General features: G+C 52.0%; 6 protein-coding genes across 6 annotated transcripts; 2 read left to right on the top strand and 4 right to left on the bottom strand.

Annotated features, from left to right (window-relative positions):
* Positions 1-127: 127 nt before the first annotated feature.
* J3458_018949 (uncharacterized protein) lies at positions 128-4,503 on the bottom strand (the record flags this gene model as incomplete). Its single annotated transcript, XM_007810080.2, has 2 exons — positions 128-1,318; positions 1,375-4,503. 2 exons carry the CDS (start codon positions 4,501-4,503, stop codon positions 128-130), a joined length of 4,320 nt encoding a protein of 1,439 aa, XP_007808271.2.
* A 560-nt stretch (positions 4,504-5,063) lies between these two features.
* On the top strand, positions 5,064-6,108 carry MDM35_2 (Mitochondrial distribution and morphology protein 35). Its single transcript, XM_066121327.1, has 3 exons — positions 5,064-5,322; positions 5,388-5,425; positions 5,499-6,108. Exons 1-3 carry the CDS (start codon positions 5,282-5,284, stop codon positions 5,615-5,617), a joined length of 198 nt encoding a protein of 65 aa, XP_065973682.1. The 5' UTR covers positions 5,064-5,281; the 3' UTR covers positions 5,618-6,108.
* A 377-nt stretch (positions 6,109-6,485) lies between these two features.
* Positions 6,486-7,949, bottom strand: J3458_018947 (uncharacterized protein). The gene is made up of 2 exons (XM_066121326.1): positions 7,145-7,949; positions 6,486-7,009 (listed from the first exon to the last, which is right to left on the bottom strand). The coding sequence occupies exons 1-2, from the start codon at positions 7,323-7,325 to the stop codon at positions 6,906-6,908; spliced, it is 285 nt and encodes a 94-aa protein (XP_065973681.1). The 5' UTR covers positions 7,326-7,949; the 3' UTR covers positions 6,486-6,905.
* Positions 7,950-8,896: 947 nt separating this feature from the next.
* J3458_018946 (uncharacterized protein) lies at positions 8,897-9,380 on the bottom strand (the record flags this gene model as incomplete). The annotated part of the gene is made up of 2 exons (XM_066121325.1): positions 8,897-8,994; positions 9,152-9,380. 2 exons carry the CDS (start codon positions 9,378-9,380, stop codon positions 8,897-8,899), a joined length of 327 nt encoding a protein of 108 aa, XP_065973680.1.
* Positions 9,381-15,395: 6,015 nt separating this feature from the next.
* Positions 15,396-17,580, bottom strand: J3458_018945 (uncharacterized protein). Its single transcript, XM_066121324.1, has 2 exons — positions 15,641-17,580; positions 15,396-15,543 (listed from the first exon to the last, which is right to left on the bottom strand). Exons 1-2 carry the CDS (start codon positions 15,841-15,843, stop codon positions 15,435-15,437), a joined length of 312 nt encoding a protein of 103 aa, XP_065973678.1. The 5' UTR covers positions 15,844-17,580; the 3' UTR covers positions 15,396-15,434.
* On the top strand, positions 15,399-16,956 carry J3458_018944 (uncharacterized protein). Its single transcript, XM_066121323.1, has one exon. The coding sequence runs from the start codon at positions 16,377-16,379 to the stop codon at positions 16,752-16,754; it is 378 nt and encodes a 125-aa protein (XP_065973679.1). The 5' UTR covers positions 15,399-16,376; the 3' UTR covers positions 16,755-16,956.
* Positions 17,581-18,374: the final 794 nt, after the last annotated feature.

Raw genomic sequence — 18,374 nt, 5'->3', positions numbered from 1 at the left:
TGGTGGAGAAACCAAGTGCTGCCAGAGTGAAAAAAGAAAAACCTGGGGAAAAAAAATGATGCCATGGTGAGGATTTCCGCGTCTCAGATTGTCATATATCCCAGCTCGGACAACACATGCAATACTACTACTCAGCGTCTGTGTTTGTTCTCCTTACTCTCTCTCTGAGATCCCTGTTCTCCAATTCCAATCCGCCGAGGCGTTGCCGTGCAGCTGCTCGATCTTGATTCCGGCCTTCTCGCTCCATCTTCAGTTTATACTCCATGTCTCGAAGTCTCAGGAGCCAGCGGTTGTCATTATTAGTTGGTTCGCCTTCACTCGGCAAGGCAACTTCCATGCTGGTGAAATTGCCCGAGGATGGCCGGGGTATGCCAGAAGCAGTGTTGGACCGAGATGACCCCCCTGAGCGGCTGTTCCTGTCTTGACTCAGCTGGGAAGTTCGACTCCTATCACGATCTCCCGGCCCGCGTGGAATGCCCGGTGAAGGTGAGCCTTTACCAGTAGCACCTCTGCTTAAAGGTATTGTGCCGTCAGAGCTAGAGTGGGCAGCACGACTTCGTACATCGTTGGCCGTCCGGAGTGTCGCATTCTCAACCTTGAGTTGGCGGTAGGCATCCTCTAATCGGGCCATCCGGCTGTGCATATCCTGGGGAGCTAGGCTCCCCGACGCCACCGAGTTTCGCAACATGGTCTCGAGACGATCCAGCTTCTTGGTTCTCACTTCAAGGTTGTTCTCAAGAGTCTGGTACTCTCGATGCAAGTCTCGTTCCACGGACTTGATCGTGGAATGTAGCCCTCCAAACATACCCTCAATCGCCTTGATGGCGCCAAGAAGGTTTTTCGAGAAGCCGGGAAGTCGGGTCGCAATCACTTCAACTGATGGGACAACTTGCCGATCGACAAGCGTATTGTTATTAAGCCATTCCCGCCCGCAAAGAGCACTCAACCTGTGCCACAGCGTCAGAAGCAGCTCATTCCGTTCTGTGAGCTGATCGCGAGCAGTCTGCTCAAGCTGGGCAAGTCTTCTGCGATCCTGACCTCTGGTGCTCTCCAACTCCGCAATTCTGACATCCTGGGTACTAGCTGTCTGTGTGAGGTGCTGATGTGTCCTCTGAAATGTATCATATTGCGCCTTTGTATTGCGGTGCGCGACGCGCTCCCTTTCCAACAACTCGGTAACCTTTCGTGACTCAAGAGCATGAGACTCCAAAAGAGCGTCTCGTTGTTTAATGATGCGATCCTTCTCAGCCAACGACGCCTTTGTTGTATCGAGCTCGCGAATCGTGTTCTCGAGTTCGCGTTGCATTTTGGCAATCGACTAGAGTTGAGTCGTCAGTATACCGCAGTCATACAGCAAGAGTGCACAGTACGAACCTTGAGAAGAGAAGATCGGGTGCCGTTGAGGTCACCAAGAGCTTCTCGAAGATTATTCTCGAGCTCTATCAGCCTCTCCTTCCACTCCGTAGCCTCGACCTCACGAGACGACAGACTCTTACGCAGTCGCCTTACTTCGTCCTTGGCATTCGAAGCCTCCCGGTTGAGTTCATTCACAACCTGCTGCACCTCTTCCTTTTCTCTGTCGGCGACGATCTCTCTGTGCATGCGTTCTTGTTGAAGGCGGTTATCCAACTCCCTGGATCTGTCTTTTTCGTCTCGCAGATTCTGCTCCGCGTTGGCAATTGCCGCCTCCAGATCCCCGATACGAATCTTGTCCGCCTCTTGCTCCTCGCGCAAGAAGGCAATCTCACCCTGGCTTGATTCTTGTTGTATAGAGAAGCGCTGGTTCTTCTCGTTTGCCTCTATCAGCTTCTGTTCCAAGTCCTCGAGCTCCTTATTTGACGAGTCCAACTCTTCCTCAAGTTGATGAATACGACGCAATTTGCCAGTTTGGTCATCTTCCAGCCGCACCAGAGCCTCGCTCATCTTTCGCATCTCTTCCTGCAAGGCGACGAAATTTTCTGAGCGATCTTTCAAGTCGGCATGGGCGCGCTGAATCTCTTCATTGCGTTGATCGGCCTCGGCCTCGAGCGCATCAATCTCTTCCTGGGCTTCATGGCGCAGAGCTTCAAATTCGTTCTCCATTTCACCCTGTTCGCGAACGGCCTCGTCTCGTTCAGCCTGTAGAGCAATGAGATCATTCATGGCGGTGTCAAGATCTTCTTGCAGGGACATGGCATTATCTTCCGCTTGCCGCTTGCCCTCAACCGCAGCCTCAAAGTCTACCATGCACGACTCAAGTTCTCTCTGCAATTCCTGATTCTGGAGCCTCACTTCGCTGAGCTTGTCTCGTAATTCGGCCAGCTTGTTTTCCAGGCCCTCGCGTTCAGATTCTTCCTCAGCCAAAGTCGGCCTAGTCAGTCCGCTTCCCCGGGACTGTGACCGTTCATGACCACCGGCACGGGACGCCGAGCGCTCAAGTATGCTGTCTATGGTGGATGGAGCAGGACCCCCACGGCGCTGAGCCATTTTGAGATCTTCAATCTCCTGGTAGAGCCTTTCTTTCTCGCGGTTCCTCGAAGTAAGCATTGAAGTCTGCGCGCCAACCTCACGCCTCAACTCGGCATTCTCATGGCGCAGTTGTTCGCTTTCCCGCCGCAGTTCATCAACCAAGACGTTAGCCCCGCCGAGGTTCGCGTCGGGTACATCAGTCTCCCCAGACAGACCAGACGTCGCTCGAGTAGGTGAGAACACGCCATCGCGAGGCTTCTTGGAAATATTGTAAATATTGGTGGTGTGTTGCATGTTCCCTTGCGCAGAAATCTCCTTCTTGAGCCGAAAAATTTCGTCCCGTAGTTTCCGGTTGTCTTCATCTGCTTGTTCTCGACGGACAGTTTCTTGTTCCAGCAAGTCGCTCCAGACCGCAGATTCGTCAGGCACACCGACATTGCTGCCAGATCGCTCACCAAGGGTCTTGACCATTTGAACAAGCTGCAACTTCTCCGATTCCCGACTAAGACTCTCGCTTCGAAGCCTCTCGATCTCGGTAGCATACTCTTCAACTCGTTCGCGCAGATATATAAGCTCCTGTTCTCTCTCATAGGCATCTTCATCGTTGGTTTTGGAGGTTTGATCTGTCGATGAGGCCGTGCTTGGTCTATTGTCTTCATCTCGGGCTTGTTTCTCGAGCTCCTTGATTCGTTTCCGCAGGATTTTATTATCGCGTTGCAACACCGCAAGACTAGTTTTTAGTTCCACATTCTCAGAGATCATTTCCTTGATGCCTTCCTCGGAGAGTCTATCCAGACGGTCGCTCAGAAACATGACCTTTAACTTTAAATCAAAGTTCTCCTTTGACAGCCTCTCAATGGTGCTGCTCTGTTCTTTCAACGTGAGGTTCCTGCCAGTTTTTGTTATGGTGTCAGTGTTGGTACCTGTGGTGAGGTTAGACGGTCGACGAGGCGTTTGGAGGCTGTTCTTAAACCGGTATTCCTTCACCAACGACTCGGGAACTTGCACATTCTTGACATGCTGAGCTATGACGGTATCTGTGGGTGCAGTAGCCTTCAAATTCTCTCGTGAGGCCTTTGGGGTCCTGAGGGGGTCGTTGTGGTTCGGTCTGTCAGGGCTCGAGACTTCTGGAAGAGTATCCAGGTGCTGGTTAGGCAAATCATTCAAATCGTCGCCACCAAAGCCAGACACCATACTACCAACACTTATCGAACGCTGAAAGGGGTTGCTTGTCGAACGTGGCATCCCCAAGGCCGGAACGGCACCGCCTGATTGCAGAGCATAGTCAACACCGTGGCCAATAGTAGCCTCACTCCCGTCTTGTGATTCTGGATTCGTGATGAGGGAAGATGTGGATGACCGGTGGCTGCCGTACCGACTGCGCAAATACTTTGACCGTTTCCCAATCCTCAGGGAGTTACTGGGTGTGCTTCCCGTACCAAGCTTATCAGATATTTGGGATTGTAAGAATGGGTCTTCTGCACCAGATAGAAACAAATGTTCGTTGTCGTCTCTATACTCATCTTCGTCTGCTGCGGCAGGCGCAGTACGGTCATCCGTTGCAGCGCTACTAGCCATGCTAACAGCTCTCGAAATAGTTCTCGCGGCGGCGGCAGTCGTAGGGGAAGAGTCCAGATTCTCAAGACTGGATGTAGTATTTCCAACATCAACGTCAGTAGTATGGTCGTCGTCTCGTTTCTCCGTATTCTGGCCCTTGTTTCTACCAGATGTATCTATCGTGTCGTCGGCGGCAGTCGCATCCTCGGCTGTTGTCCTCGTAGCGATGGGAGACAGCGTGGGCAAGAAGCTCGACTCTTGGTCCTTGAAATGTTCGCGTACAGCCTCTTCTGTAATAGTGACATCAGGTGCCCTGCTATGGTCTATCGTCGCGGCGTCAACATAGCTGCTCTCCATTGCAGACGGACCAGTGATGGTTCCCGAGGCAGAGGCGCCGCCAGCTGGTGGTAACAGCTTCAGAATGGAATCGTCAGGTTGCGCATGCGCGTCATGCCCAGCACCTTCCGGCGCGGAATTGCTCTCTTTTGAGTCCGACATGGTGTTCAACCGTACGCGTCGTCGGTCGTCGTACAGGGCGGTGATTTATTGGAGACCAGCAGGGCGACAACTCAGCATCAGGCACCTGTACGGCGCATCTTGAAGCTTCAAGCGTGTGCTCTGCAGTGATGCCCAGGTGGACCGCAAGGCGACACTGGAGCTGGAGGACGCACTCAAAGTTTAACGCGCCTTCCCGCGGTGGAGATCAAAAGGAGACAACGCTTTGATATGGCGTGAAACACTTTGCATGTAAGAACAGGCGTGAAAAAAGAAATGAAATAAACAAAACAACTTTGGAATGCCCCTGTCGATGGCGGCGACGCCAAACGCTTGCACCAGGGGCAAGCTGGCTCTAATGTTTTGAATACGCAATATCGTCAATAGAGCTTGTCAACCTCGTCCCGGGTCATCTGCCCATTGGCGTCTTGCCTAGTGGCTGTTGGTTGCTCCTGCCATTGATTGATTCTTTGCTCAACAAGTGGAACTTGCACTCGAGCGCTGTCACTAGCTACTAGCGTGCGCCCGTTGATGGATAGTCGGCCTCAGGCCATGTGGACCATCTCGACTTTGACCAGCCCAGCCTTGGCATTGCATGTCGACCTTGATGCACTCATCGTACAAGACTTCATGAAGATACCAAAAGTTCCATCTTGGTCTCTTCTCGTATCTGATTCTTAGCATCTGCGTGTAGATGCATGTATTAGGTTGTACCATCTAGTTATCTCCCGTCACATCACAATCGTCGCGCTCCACCTTTCACTGTTTCGTGTTTTTCATCATGTCCGCATCGCTGGCACCAGAATGCAACGAAGTAAAAGAGTACGGTAACAGCGCAAAGCATCCTTGGCCTGCCGGGCTGCACACTGACTACTCTTTGCTCACAGGAGATATGATACCTGCTTCCTAAAATGGTACAGTGAAAGTAAGTCGGCACACAACGCGAAGTAGTCCACTTGGCACGCAGAGTTTGTGCAGCGCTGAGCCATGAGAACTAGAGTACCTGCGAGGAGCAGAAAAAGACAACAAGGAGTGTGCGGATCTCTTTCAGCAATACCAAAAATGCCTTGGGGTAAGTCTCTCTCCCAGAGACAGTTTGACGGCTTCAGCATGGTAAACCTTGGCGTATTGCTACAGGTTGCACTCAAGGACAGGGGCATTGACAAACTCCTCGATGACGCTCGTGAGGATAACAAGGAGAATGACGCTAGACTATTGACGCCCAAAAGTAAGATTTCGTGACTTGGAAAACGAAGACTTCCACGTCAAACGGCGGGACGACTGACCACGACACAGAGTAAACATCTAGGCTGGCCCCGTCCGCATTCACACTTCATCCATCGCTTCACTATCCCAGCTTCTGTGTCTGTCTTTCACACACATGTATATTATCTTGATATATCTCACATATGATAGACACTTAAAGAAATGCAAGCCAAATGGGCCTAACGCGCAATGTCCTATTTTGCAGGGTCATAGCGAGTAACCCAATAATTGCGCATATTCCAAACCCTCCACCCCACCCCGATGGATGTTGCTGTTGATATCAGCTTCACGAACTGTCTTTTGACGACCAATTAAGCAGGTAGTGAGAAGTATGAAGTATTTGACCTAACCAGATGCCAGGCCTATGTCCACTATGCGGTGAACTAACCTGTTGAGTAGCATTCTCTGTACTATCGAATCGATGCTTTCGCCCAGAAAACGCACGAGTTTTCTAGATTGATAAGCACCTAACAGAATGGGCAATAGATCCCACCAGATTGCATATGAGTACTTCAAACTTAAGAATATGACATTCAATAGACAGCCTGCCTAGCACATACGACCATAGCCGTTAGCAAAGTTCAGGGCCTCGTCCGATCCCCCACGACAACCTAACGAGCGCCGGATTAGTAGTTGGGTCGGTGACGACCAGCGAATACCCGGTGTTGTATGTTTTTTTTTTGTTTTTTTTTGGCTTTTTTTTTTTGGTTTGCATATTACACATGCCTATCCAGCGACAGGCTAGTTAGTATACACATGGGTAGGCAGGACAGAAACGAAGAAACAAGTGAAAGTTCCCAAAGATACGTAGCAGTCAAACTCTCACCAGGACACATAAACAAGGGCATCCCACATTATCTGAGTCTGTATTTCATGTCTAACAAACGAAATACTGGCGTGGTATCTACCGCCATGGCGCCAACCTCAATTCTCAGAGGGAAGGCATCGCCTCCAGAAACCACGCCGCCTTAATATCCATCCGTTATCCCAATCGCAAATTATGTTTCCCTCCTGGAGGGGTGTGGGTATCGCATTCATGTCAATTTAGTTGGAGTACTTGGGGTCGACACTCTTGCTGTACACGGTGACACTTCGTCAGCGATTTCGTCCCATCAGATCGCAGCTTGATACATGTCGACTTACCCAGAGTACTTCTCGTAGGCTTGGCGGGCACCGTCGGTAATCTTCTCCTCCTGCTCGCGGCTGAGGTTCAGACCGGCCTTCTTGGCGACGAAATCGAAAGCTGTTTTTTTTTTCATTCAGTCAGTGGAAATCCAGGCAGAGCGGCAAGTGAGATATGACAAGCTTAGGAGAGGACCTGCCAAACACGATTTGTGCGACGGTTTCATCCATCCGCCAGAGAAGGGAAACGGCTTACCCTTGTCACCATAGTCCTGCTGGTCACCACCCTGCTGATTCTGGTTGTTGTTGTTACCACCCTGGTTCTGCTGGTTGTCACCACCCTGCTGCTGCTGCTGCTGGTCATTGTTGTTGTTGTTGTTGTTGCTGTTACCACCAGCCCCCTGAGCGGAGTTGACAGCCTGCTTGAGGAAATCCATTGTATAAAGCTGTGAAGCAGGCAAAGTTTCAAACGATGAATCTAGTATCGCTGCGCCAAATTGACAAAACTGCAGAGACGGTGCAAAGAGCAAAAAAAAGTGACCAAGGTTTGGGCGGATCTGTCTTCAGCTTATTTATCCTCGTCCAGCTCGCAACGCCTCAGGACCTCTTCCGCTTTTCATCCATTCCCCTCTTCCACTTTATTTCGGCCAGGGTACGAAGTGTGCAGTCTGGGAATGGTGGAAGGAAACGTTTTTCGCCTGTTGAGACTTTGCGATTCGAGCTAAGGGGTCCCATGGCGGTCCACGGGGTCCTGCAAACCCTTTCAGCTAGACAAGCAAAGAAGCTTCCGCTAGGTAATATCTGGCGGTGGGGGAAAGGTAGGGGGAATGATTCGGGGCAAAGAGTACGTCATGTCCCCCCCCCCCCCCCCCCCTTCCTCTTCTCTCTGTGTGTCTTGCGTCTTCGAAGCCTCGGATTTGCCCACAATGGCGCTGTCGTGGTAGGTAGGTCCAGGACGCAAAGGCTCGCTGGTTTGCCCTGGTCGGCTGGAAACTCTGACGAATGAAGAATAAACGGACAGGCCAATCGTCTGAGCATGACGCCGACACGCACGTTGCGTCCTGGGATTCGGGGGTACTTGTATCCAACAAGCTAGCTGGGTTCCTAGGAGGCGCACAAGGGATTCGACCCATCAATGGTTCCTCCCGACAGGCTGCCGATATTCCCGATATGGCCAACGATGGATGCTAGCTGCTTCTTGGCCCTCCCAAGAAATCGGCCCCGCCAAGTCGTGATGGGCGAGATGCCCCGTATGATGGCTGCGCCTCTTCTGGAGGTTTTTTTTATGTCCACAAATCAGACCCTCGACTATTGAAAGCGTCGAGGTTGTCAGGGTTCACTTCTGCATACTGCTGATGCAGGGACTGGTCAAGAGGAAGGGGGGCAACGGCGAGGGGACGGAGACGGAGAGTCGAATCGACCTGATGGATGGATGATGGCTTGTGGAATTGAGGGGCAGCTACGTCGCCCACCAGACATGGCGCTCAGGGATTTTGTAAGCTTCGCGGGCTCCCGGCACATGGGCTCATCATTTGCCAGTAACTGGCCCACAAGCCACCAAAGCTTGCACGAAGAAATGTCTGTTTGGCTGAAAGCAGCATCAGCTTCGGTGAGTATCACAAGCTGGCCACCTCTACAGATCACAGAACACAAAGGTCAAGTTACTGTTCCCATCAACAGGAGCAGCTGGCTCCATTCTGTAGTTATTGGCTCCTCAGCCGAGCAATTTAAAAAAGAAAGAAGGAAATACAGGCTGTGGAAGCCGCCAAATACTGTTCCAAAGGAAAACACCAATTTCCCACCCCCCTAGCCATCTTGTCATACACAGGAAATTCCAACGTCGCCGTCGTCACCCATTACTCATACACACAAACAAATGAGAAGATTTGAATGACTGACTGCTCCCATTAACCCTTTGCCTTTTTATCGCCAATAACATACGCCAAACCGAAAACGGGAAAAACAAACACCCCAACTGGCCAATACTATACAGTCTCGTTGGACCTGGTCATGAATTGACAAACACCTGGTAGGCCATAATCATGACCCAAACCAAAAAGATGATTCCTGTCAGCGACATGGCAAACACAAAGTGCCAACATTGACCTATATGTCCGATTAGCGATGGTGCCGTGGCATGGAGTCTTTTATGCATGGAAACATTTATATTCTTTGAATTGAAAAAAAAAAAAAAAAAAAAAAGAGCTAGATCAAGGGCATCTAGTAACACTGTACATGTAACAAACAGGCGAATTCAACTCACATATATTCTTCTGCTGCATCCACGCCAGCGTCTCCTGAGTCAGCCCATGGGGGCTCCTATTAAACACCTGCAGGTTGCAGGTGCTCTGGATAGAGCCGCTCGGCCCCCAAAGCTGAACCGACACGATAACCAAGCCGACAAGCCACAAGACGAAGAGCATAAAGGCGCCGATCATGACAATGGCTGGCAATAGCCGGCGAGTCGCAATGAGCCAGAAGATGAAGCCCATGAAGAGTATGGCCCCGGATCCAACGGTTATTCAGCCGAAGGCTGACTCTACATTAATCCATAAGTTTTCCGAATAATGAGGGTTTGGTGCAGGCTTGACAAATAAGTTTCTATTGGTCCAAATTTTGTATGGGAAATCGCGAAAGAAGGCTGGATTGGTTGGTGGCTCTAGAAAAGTGGGTAAAGGACAGCCACCGTCTGTCGGTGCTTCTTTGTTTACTTCTCTGTTTACAATCGTTTACAATCGTTTACAATCGTTTACAATCGCTAAATTTGCCCAGCGATCTGTTCGTTTGCTTGGCCAGCAGCCTTTCTTCCATTATTGAAACAGATGTACCGCATGGTTGGGTATGGATTATGATTCTAGGGGTAATATTAGTCCTAGATCTGAATTGGCAGTCCATTGCCCGTCTTGCGACCGAACAAAATCACCAAGTAATTTCGTTAGCAGGAGGAAATCTGCCAATCCAACTACAACCTGTCTGGAATGCCGGGACCACCGCAATTCCGAGGTAACTGACACCATTGATATACTATATATGCCTCCCTAACCTGATCAAGCGTGCCAGGTCCAAAGGTGCCGTCCTTGCATTGAGAAAGCTGGCTGTCCGTCCTACCTCAGCTGAGAGATCTGCCCCGAAAAGAACCGACAGAGACGCTGGCCTATCGCCTCCTAACCAGAGATCTGGAACCCAACCTACATCGCCAGAGAAGCTACGGCAACAACATACAGCTAGGAGTTTGTTCGGAGAGCCAGGCAGCCAGCCGCAGATAGTGCTGGGGACGCCGATCCCACCAACCCAAGCGAGCTCGCGGCTCTTCCGGGCTCTAGCTCCCTCACCGCCTGTGCCGCCCTCGACCGATCCTGTCGCCTCACATTCTGATCCATCTACTGTCCGAAGCAGCACGACTGGTGTGGACTACTCTTACCTGGCTGTTAGGTTCCACAAGGGCGGGAAGGACTCGCAAGATGATGCCTCCAAGGCCGGCGCCAGGGCCAAGCAGGCCACTATTCGGCGCGACCATCGTTCACGACGCCGTGCAGGGGAGGCTGTGTCACTAACTCCCACAATCTCTCAACTCGGCGTCTTTGAAGGTTCTGATGGTCCTGGAGAAGGTATCCTTGTGCTGTGGTCCCGGCAGTTTGTTCAAGCTAACCACGGAACGTAGCTGGGAGTCAAGATCGACTACAGGCAAATGAGCTCCCAGATGGGGATGGAATGACCAAGGAAGCGGATGACAGGGGACAGTTCTCTGAATCTGATGTTGACGTCGAGGACTATTTCAACTTGCTGCTTTCACCTGCTCGACCACGGAAGTACCTCGAACACCTAGGGGTAGAGTCTGATTCCGATCTAGGGGACGAAGACGGGAACGATAATAGCAATGCCTTGGACGAAAGCCCTCTTCGCTATTGCTCGCGGCAGCCTTCCAGAAAGTCAGGGCCTCGTCGCCGTGCTCGCCGTGGTCCTGCCCCTGGTACAGGAGGGCGGCCAAAAAAATCTCAAAGGCAAACTCGATCGTCGGGGCCGCCACGACGGTACCGGAGTCCAGTGATGATTCCACCTGAAGAATCGGCCGTATTTCACGCACAAGATCCGGTGTGGAATGGGGACCTGGACGCTTGCGCCTTGACCTGTCGTGATAAAGCAATCCTCCGTGAGTTCTGGACAAAGCTGGACAATGACCAAATGCAATTTTGTGGTCGATGTCAAGAGCGTTGGTTCCAGATGAAGATCGATTCTGATGGCATTTGTGCGCGTTGCTGTCGAAAGGATGATAAACGCGGCCCTGAAGAGCCGTACTTCTTCTCTGTGGACAACCAGTTGGATTTTGGCTCCGTACCGACTCAATTGCCTCAGCTTACACCTACTGAAGAGTCTTTAATAGGCCGTGTTCACGTCCACGTGAATATTATGCTTGTGCGGGGCCAGCAGTACAAATATCGGGGACATGTTGTTCACTTTCTCCGCGAGGTTGGCTTGGTGTACAACCAACTCCCGCTTTTGCCGCGGGAGTTGAACACTGTATTACTCCGTCCTTCCAATACGTCGTCCCATGCAAACCTTAGCCGGCAATTCACCCGCCAGTTCCGTGTACGCCGCCAGCCAGTTGCCATATGGCTTAACTACCTCCGGCGCCATCATCCTGGCTATCGATGCATCGTCATCGACGAAGAGCGGCTGAGTCAATTGCCTCAAGATGGCAATGTCCTGGACGACATCCCCCAGAGCCAGGTGGAGGCTGCCGAAGTTGGACCCGAGGAAGATGAGGAGGCAGAACCGGACCTGGAGGACGAGGCTGCGGTGCCGGACCTTTTGGCCAAGGACACGGAGCTCGATGCTCTGCGGTCTATTCTTGCCGGAGAACCAGAAGCTGAACCAAGGCTTTCCACAAGCTTCCAGGAGCAGGTGCAGCACGAGCTGCAGCTTCCGAATATACGGCGCACACCCATTAATGAGTTCAATCGCTCTCATGCCCTACTCTCCTTAGCTTTTCCCTGCCTCTTTCCTGACGGGAGAGCCGACTTTGTTGAGCCTCGGCTACGGTCAATCGACTACAAGGACTACATCGAGCACGCGATGCGCTGGCATGACGGGCGTTTTGCACGCCACCCGACCTTCCGCTTCGTCGCCTTCAATACTCTGATGCGGTCACAGGCCCGTGCACGGTCCAAATTCTTCGTGAAGCAACACGATGGTAGTCATGAACCGCTCACACGGGAGCAGCTTGTTCAGGCACTGGAGCACAGCGAGGACCCTGAGGCGCAGGTGCTAATCAACTCAATCACAAGACATGCGGTACCTATTCGCGGCACGCGCCCCTTCTGGAACAGGAAGAGGCAGGACCTCGAGGCCTATGCCTACAACCTTGGATGTCCTGGTGCATTCATCACATTCAGCCCGGCAGATTTACACTGGCGGAGTCTCTACCAGCACATGCCCCGATATGATGAATGGCTGGCTGCGTCCGAGTCCGAGAGGATGGGTCTCTCGCGCCAACTTTTGCGTCAGAATCCTCACATTGCTGCTTTCCATTTCTACCGCCGATACTGTTTCTTTCGAGATATCGTGTTAAGCAAGAAGTTCAACATTACGGATTACTGGGATCGGTATGAATGGCAAGGGCGTGGCAGTCCGCACAACCATGGCCTGTACTGGATGGAGAATTGCCCAAGAGTCGACATGGTGGATGAAGCCGCTCGTGATGTTTTTGCACGCACGTGGGGATTCCACATCACTGCCATTAATCCTGAGCCGACTAGGACTATGCCCCAGGGTGAGGGTAACCCCCTGAGCGTAGATCCACTGAGTACAGAACTGACATTCCTGCGTCTCTCACAAATCGTCAACCGCTGCCAGCGCCACAGATGCAATACCACATACTGCTTACGCGTAAGGAAGAGAACCGTTGATCTGGCGAGGGATATGGAAGGCGCTGCTGCAGATATCGAGGCGGCCAATGCGGCCAATCCAGAGCGGGAGTGTCGTTTTGACTTTCCTCGTGCCTTGCGGGAGCTGGCCGCAGTGATCAGGAAGGAAGGCAAGTCGTACTATGTCTTCGAGGCGGCGCGGAATGACAACCTCATGAATCACTTCAATCCCGCCATTATACTAGGCTGGCTAGCCAATATCGACATATCTCCTTGCACCAGCCTACAGGCGGTTATTACGTACGCTGCCAAGTATTGCAGCAAATCTGAGAAGAAGACTGAGCCTTACTGTAAGCTTGCAGACCAGGTTTTGCCGCACACGGCACACCTTCAGCCGCTATTATCCTTCTCCTCTCGCCTGATGAATAAGCTGATTGCCGAGAGAGATTACTCGGCGCAGGAGATTTCCCATCTTCTCCTTAACATTCCTCTGCAGGAAGGCACGCGGATGGTGGTCTCTGTCGACTGCCGTCCTTTGGAGCAACATGCACGTTCGTATCGCGTGGATGAAGATGTCAACGAGACCGTCGGCAGCTACAGGAGGTATCTCGAGAGAAATGACCAGCACGAGGATGCAACTTACCTCGAGTACCTGCAATCGTATAATCTCAAGACGTGGAGGAGACTCGCTGCCAACGCGAAGAAGAGAGTCCTGTCTTACTTTCCTCGATACAGGTCCGTGGAGGCATCTCCCCAGTTTGGTGACTTCTGCCGTGTTAAATTGATGATGGCTCATCCGCATCGCTCTCCAGAGGAGTTGCTCACCGTGGGCGGGCAGCGGTTCGATTCCTTCGCGGCTGCGTACAGGTTTTGCAGAGAGCAGCACCGTGACACCCATGCGGACGATCATTATGGGGAGCCAGATACAAATGAATTGAGGGCTGAGGACGACGAATTTGAGCTTGAGGTCCATGAAGAGCCCATTGTGGATGAAGACTGGCATGAACTCGCCCGCATGCTTCCCGACCGCCCGCTGGAGGAAGAGGATATCGACATGCTCGGCCGCCGAGACATCGACATCAATTATGATTGGACCCCTCACGTTGGACGGTATACTGATGACGGTATTCTCAAGGGCGACTACTGGAAGCAACGCAAGGCGGCAAACCGCCTTGACCTTGATGTGGATCATCAGCCCTTGGAAGCTCGAGATTCCCTAAACCGGGATCAGCGCTTAGTATACGATACCGTGATGGACCACTTCCTGAATCAGGAACCCTCTCAGTTGCTGCTCCATGTGGATGGTGGAGGTGGTACCGGGAAGTCATACCTCATTAATTTGCTCTCCGCGCACCTCCAAGCCGCTGCTGCCGGGAGAGGGACACCTGTTTGGCGTGCCGCGCCCACTGGCGTCGCGGGAAATCAGATATCGGGCACTACTTTGCACTCCCTGTTACACCTTCCAATCAACAAGGACTTCAAGCCCCTCTCGCCCACTGACATGGCCCAGCTCCAGAAGAAGCTGAAGGACATCAACTACCTGATCATCGATGAGAAGAGCATGCTGGGACTGCGACAGCTTTCTTGGATCGATGACCGCCTGCGCGAGGCGTTCCCGAGTAGGAATGAGGAGTTCTTTGGTAGTCTTAACATCCTTCTGGTTGGCGACTTCTTCCAGCTTCCACCCGTGCTACAGAAGCCGCTCTATTACGATAAAGAGGTGCAGGGAGTGGAGATCAAAGGCAGGAACGCATATAGACGCTTCGATAAATCAGTCTTCTTGAAGGTTGTCCAACGGCAACGGGGCGACGATCAGAAGGCGTTTCGCACAGCTCTCGAGGAATTGCGGCTCCTCCAACTGTCAGTCGAGTCCTGGAAACTCCTTTCCGGTCGAGTACAGGCGAAGCTAGATGATCTGGAGGTCGCCAGGTTCGCCAACGCCTTGCGAGTATACGCCACGAAAGATAGGGTGAACGAATATAACCACTACCACCTCGACCGCCTCGGCCGGCCAGTCATTCAGGTCAAGGCTAAGAATGTCGGCCTTGGCGCGGCTGCGGCGCCTGATGACAAGGCGGGCAACCTTGCGAAGCAGATCCCTATATGCATTGGCGCCCGTCTGATGCTGACATCTAACCTTTGGCAGCCAGTTGGTCTCTGCAACGGCGCTCGCGGTACCGTTTACGATATCGGCTGGGCACCGGGGGCTGACCCAGTCCAAGACCCTCCCTGTGTTATCATGATGGAGTTTGACAAGTACAGTGGACCTGTGTTCCTGACCACCGCTGATGGCAGAAAGATTGTCCCGATTCTCCCAGTAGACAGGGACTTCCTCATCGGAAGCACTCTCTGCACTCGCACGCAGTTTCCCCTGATCGTATGCTACGCCATTACGGTTCACAAGTCGCAGAGCATCACTGAAGATGTCATCGTGACAGATCTCTCCTGTCGGGACTTTCAGACTGGTTTAAGCTACGTAGCTGTCTCTCGCGTAAAAACGCTCCAGGGCTTGATGCTGGATGCGCCCTTTGATCGTGGTCACCTGTTTTACGAGTCTCCACCAGAGGGTATGAAGATGAAGATGAGGGATGAGCGGCATAGAAGACGACAGGTCCTTACACGGAATCCATATAGGTCAGACCACGGCTCTGCATAACTAGATAGCTAGCTAAATGTAATGGCTTAATAGTTGCTTGGCCCAAGGACTCCCAGCCTTCGGATGATCGTACCCCTTGCACCCACAGCTCTAACGTGCAAGGGGTGGCGTAGTATTTTAAAGTAAGGAAAGTACCTGTTGCAGAAGCACAATTGGTAAGCAGAGAATCCGTGGCCGAGGCGAGCGGAACCATTACATGTAAATAAAAAATAAATAAAAACTGTACACGTACCAAGGTATGGGCAGGTCCAACTGCGTCTGGATCTGGATAAAGGACGAAAACACGCCGACGATGCTGGATGCCGACAGCAGCATGACAAAGATCCAGAAATTGAGCTGCAGCGGCGGCCAGTTATACGTGCGTATCTGGCTCACGGCCCTTCGCTCGTAGACAATCGAGCTGCCGCTCAGCGACGACACCAGTCTACTTTTCATTGTGGCGGTTTTTCTGTGACGGATTCCTTTCGCTCGCAAGACTCGTCAATATTCACACCAGGCAGGAAAGAAGAGCCGAAGCGTCTGCCGTTCGTGGGGACGACAGAGTCGGGCCCAAACACCTCAACCCGACCCAACGGTTGTTTCGCGTCTTCGGACCAAGGTTCCTCCTCAAATCGGTTTGATCAGCCCGCACGGCGTCGTTGTCGTCGCCGGGCCTGGTATGACGCTTGCCCCGCGAGGTTGTTTTGCAAAGAAAAAGAGCCCAAGTGGCAGCGATAAGCTTCAAGACGGGCCGCGGGCGAAATATATAGATGGCCGTTCCGAAGCTCGGATGCGGGCCGCACCATGCCCGTTTCAACTTTTTGCAATGGGTCACAAGCCAAGAAAAAAATAATACCAATAATAATATAAGTGAATAACACGGCAAAAAAAAAAAAAAGAGCCCACAGCGTGCCCAACAGGACTTGGATCAAGCCAGGCTTTTGCTGCCACGTCAGGAAGGAGCGCGGATAAGTCAGCAGAGCTCGGTGATGCGTGATGCGTGGCCCAACCTGGGAGCACTGAGACGCTGGGCCGCGCTGGAGTCGGGTTGTCCCCGGCCACGGCGAACCGGAGACGCCAACATGAGTGTCTCTCAGAGCCCAAGGGTGCTTCCTCTCCACCACGGACAGCTATTTACAGTCATTTCTCCGCTCCGGGGGGAACAAAGATGGTTCCTGGTGGTTCGCTTCCCGTGGCGGCGCCGATGCGTTGCCCCCTTGTTTCCCTCCTGCGGCTTGTCATTGGGCCAGACGCTGCGCCAGGTTGACGCCGGAGCCATTCGTCACTATCAAGATGGCTGGAAAGATGGCCAGAAGAGCTGCGATATCGTTCGACTCGAGCTCCTCCCGCGAGCCCTTGTGTCTTAGTACTCTGCTGACTCCGTACCGAGTGTGCTTTGGCGGTGACGCCCTATGTGGAAGTGGAACGTAACTTGTATTATGTCAAGCATGGTACGGAGTACTTGGACAATATAGCAGCTACCAAGAAACGGAGCCCAAAAAAAAGAGTCGTGTCGGAAATAGGAGCCTCGGCATGAAGGCTTGAATAAACCACTTGGGCTCGGCCAGCACCAAAGGGAAACACGGCCTCTCTATAATTGTCAGTCATGCCAGATCTCTCCTCCCGTCCGTCCCTTCGACTGGATGGGCTTGGCCATGGGGTGCCTGAGAAGGGCAAACTCGGGAACCTGGGCCGCCAACACCTCAATGCTTCCCATGTCCCTGAATCAATGCCTCAATGCCGGTCCCGCCACTTGAGCAGGCCAGGCACAAGTTGACATTTCATAGGCACTTAGGCAGCACTAGGCTTATCGGCTCAGTAGCCAGTGGGGCCTGGCCTCCCTTTCACCGCTTACTGCTGTCCCACAACCAGACGCCGACCACGCGCCAACATCCGGTGCCGCGTCCATGGAAATCCAGACGGCATAAATGTCAACTATGGCCGGGTCAGTAACTAACCCCCAGAAGCTGCTGCAAGGCACTAACCATACATAACGTCAATTTGTAAAAAAAAATACACAGAGAGGTCTAGTAGTTGCAAGAGAGCGACTTCAGAAGCGCAACCCACCAGCAAATCAGGCCACCACCTACAATTACTTTTTGAATCGTGCCAGACTTGACATCGTCTCTTTTCCGAGAGTGTAGATGACCCGACCATTGCTGACCTGACCATTGCTATTACTATTTTGGGTGGAATCTAGTGGAGTTATAGTGGAGCTCATAGTGGACATCCCCCTAGGAGTTTCGCGGTTAGGGTTAGTTAGGTTAGGGTTGAGGTTAAACAAGGGATATGAATGACGAATTAGGCAAGACCAGTGGTCAGGTCAGGTCAATTACAATGGTCGGGTCAGGTCAGGAGGCGAGCAATGGTCGGGTGGTATGCATTCTCGTCTTTTTCCCTGTAGTTCCATTGACGACTTCTTCTTTGTCATGTGAAAAGTATTGATTGATTGATTGTTTCAAGTCACTAATCAGGGATCCACATGTGCACCTACATGAGAGGTCAACCGGTAGGTATTCTCCCAACAAAGGACAGGACGACTCCAATCTTTTCCTGAATCTGGCAACGACAGAGACGGTAGCAAGTGCTTGCCTCGTATCCCAAGCAGCCACGGTTGGAATGACGGGCATCATCTGAGCAACAAGAGGTACCACCATCATGTCAATACAATTGCGCTTCGCCTTCTATACTATTCCAGAGTCTACACTACACCATTGCTGCACATCAATCACTACTTAAGTACGCTTGGCAACGAACTGTGCAAAAGGGCGCATTTTCCTGCTTTGCTTCCCATCCTACCAGATCAAGTATGACACCCAATTAGCACACTTCAGTCTGTTCACTCGGCACTGTCGAGATAAAAGCTGCAGTCTTACCCATCAACAAGACCCAAAAAGGACATTGACAAAACTACAAATCCTTGGTCTTCAACCACAAACCACCAGCCAAAAAAGGCACAACCAATTGACTTTCTCAAGATACGTCAC

Source organism: Metarhizium acridum (genome assembly GCF_019434415.1).
Source record: "Metarhizium acridum strain ARSEF 324 chromosome Unknown scaffold_555, whole genome shotgun sequence".
NCBI lineage: Eukaryota > Fungi > Ascomycota > Sordariomycetes > Hypocreales > Clavicipitaceae > Metarhizium > Metarhizium acridum.
The sequence above is the reverse complement of the archived record's forward strand: the minus strand, read 5'-3'. Positions and strand labels throughout refer to the sequence as shown.

Excerpts from the sequence above, each read along its gene's own strand:
- MDM35_2 (XM_066121327.1), top strand. The coding sequence starts at position 5,282 with ATGTCCGCATCGCTGGCACCAGAATGCAACGAAGTAAAAGA. Across the intron at positions 5,323-5,387 it reads GAATGCAACGAAGTAAAAGA|GAGATATGATACCTGCTTCC; the intron begins GTACGGTAACAG and ends CTTTGCTCACAG. Across the intron at positions 5,426-5,498 it reads CCTAAAATGGTACAGTGAAA|AGTACCTGCGAGGAGCAGAA; the intron begins GTAAGTCGGCAC and ends CATGAGAACTAG.
- J3458_018947 (XM_066121326.1), bottom strand. The coding sequence starts at position 7,325 with ATGGATTTCCTCAAGCAGGCTGTCAACTCCGCTCAGGGGGCTGGTGGT. Across the intron at positions 7,010-7,144 it reads GCAGGACTATGGTGACAAGG|CTTTCGATTTCGTCGCCAAG; the intron begins GTAAGCCGTTTC and ends AAAAAAAAACAG.
- J3458_018945 (XM_066121324.1), bottom strand. The coding sequence starts at position 15,843 with ATGAAAAGTAGACTGGTGTCGTCGCTGAGCGGCAGCTCGATTGTCTAC. Across the intron at positions 15,544-15,640 it reads TTGGACCTGCCCATACCTTG|GTACTTTCCTTACTTTAAAA; the intron begins GTACGTGTACAG and ends CTTCTGCAACAG.
- J3458_018944 (XM_066121323.1), top strand. The coding sequence starts at position 16,377 with ATGCGTGATGCGTGGCCCAACCTGGGAGCACTGAGACGCTGGGCCGCG.